The following is a 1,051-nucleotide window of genomic DNA, read 5'->3' as shown; positions in this document are numbered from 1 at the left end:
GGTGCCTGTGGGTGCGGGCGCCCTGCGGCGTCGTGTCCTACGGCCTCGCCAGGACACACCAGGGCCGGTTCTGCGTGGAGGTGAGTCCGGGGCTGCTGGTGAGGGGGTGTCCATGGATGAGGGCAGGGGGCGTTCGCTTCGGGGCTGCACCTGGGTAAGCGCATGGGATGTGTCTGCGCGTGGGTGTGAGTGCATTTGGCTCATCTGTGCGTGCCTGCACTGGTGTGCTGTGCCTTGGTGCATGGGTGCATGTATGACTGCATTTGGTGTGCCCATGCATGGATGCACTGGTGTGTACATGCATTTACTTGATGTTCTGTGTGTGCTTGGACCACCCATGCGTGGGCGCACTGGGGCTGTAAGTGCATTTGTGCCTTGATGCACTGGTGTGTGCATGCACTTGATGCACCGTGCTGGTGGTGTGCTTGTGCATGGCTGCACTGGTGCCTTGGCGCAGGGATGGGCTCAGGTGTACGGGTGTGGGTGCGCACAGGGGTGTCAGTGCGCGGGGACATCGATTCACAGGGGCCTCGGGGCACAGGTGCATCTGGGCGTGGCACACAGGTACCCCCGGGTGTGGGTGCATCCACACTTCGTTGTATAAACGCACCTGAATTTTGGGTGCACTAACGCACAGATACGCGATGCACAAGTGCACTGGTCAGGGTGCCTTTGATCTGTGGGTGTGCAGACACACGGTGCCCCAGTGCCACACGCAGAGGTGTGCACGGGTGTGTTGGACTCACGTGTTCACCTGTGCCCTGGTGCGTGGGTGCCTCGGCTCCGTGGGTACCTGCTGCACCAGGGGTGTGTGTGGTGCGTGGGTGTGCTGGCACGCGGGCACGCAGAGATTTGCTGCGCGGGCACACTCAGTTCAGGGGTGCGTGGGCACAGCCTGCACGGGGGGCTCACCTCTCCCTCTCCCCTCTCTCCCGACGGCAGCACTCCAACACCGAGTTCGCCAGCGTGGCCGCCCTCCTGGCCCACTACTCTGGGACACGGGGAGGCTGCTTCTGCCGCCTGGCCCCCGGCCGACACGACCCCCGCCATG

The 1,051-nt window shown here is 63.8% G+C and overlaps 1 protein-coding gene across 1 annotated transcript in view; it reads left to right on the top strand.

The window, feature by feature from the left end:
- The window catches only part of SH2D5 (SH2 domain containing 5), a 9,275-nt gene that overhangs the window by 6,359 nt on the left and 1,865 nt on the right, over positions 1-1,051 (top strand). Inside the window, exons 6-7 of the mRNA XM_017732702.1 lie at positions 9-80; positions 943-1,045. Coding sequence (XP_017588191.1) covers positions 9-80; positions 943-1,045 — 175 coding nt within the window. The remainder of the gene's footprint in view (positions 1-8; positions 81-942; positions 1,046-1,051) is intronic.

Source organism: Corvus brachyrhynchos, unplaced genomic scaffold, assembly GCF_000691975.1.
Source record: "Corvus brachyrhynchos isolate BGI_N302 unplaced genomic scaffold, ASM69197v1 scaffold215, whole genome shotgun sequence".
Classification (NCBI taxonomy): domain Eukaryota; kingdom Metazoa; phylum Chordata; class Aves; order Passeriformes; family Corvidae; genus Corvus; species Corvus brachyrhynchos.
Note: the sequence above shows the minus strand (reverse complement) of the source record. Positions and strands in the feature narration are given on the sequence as shown.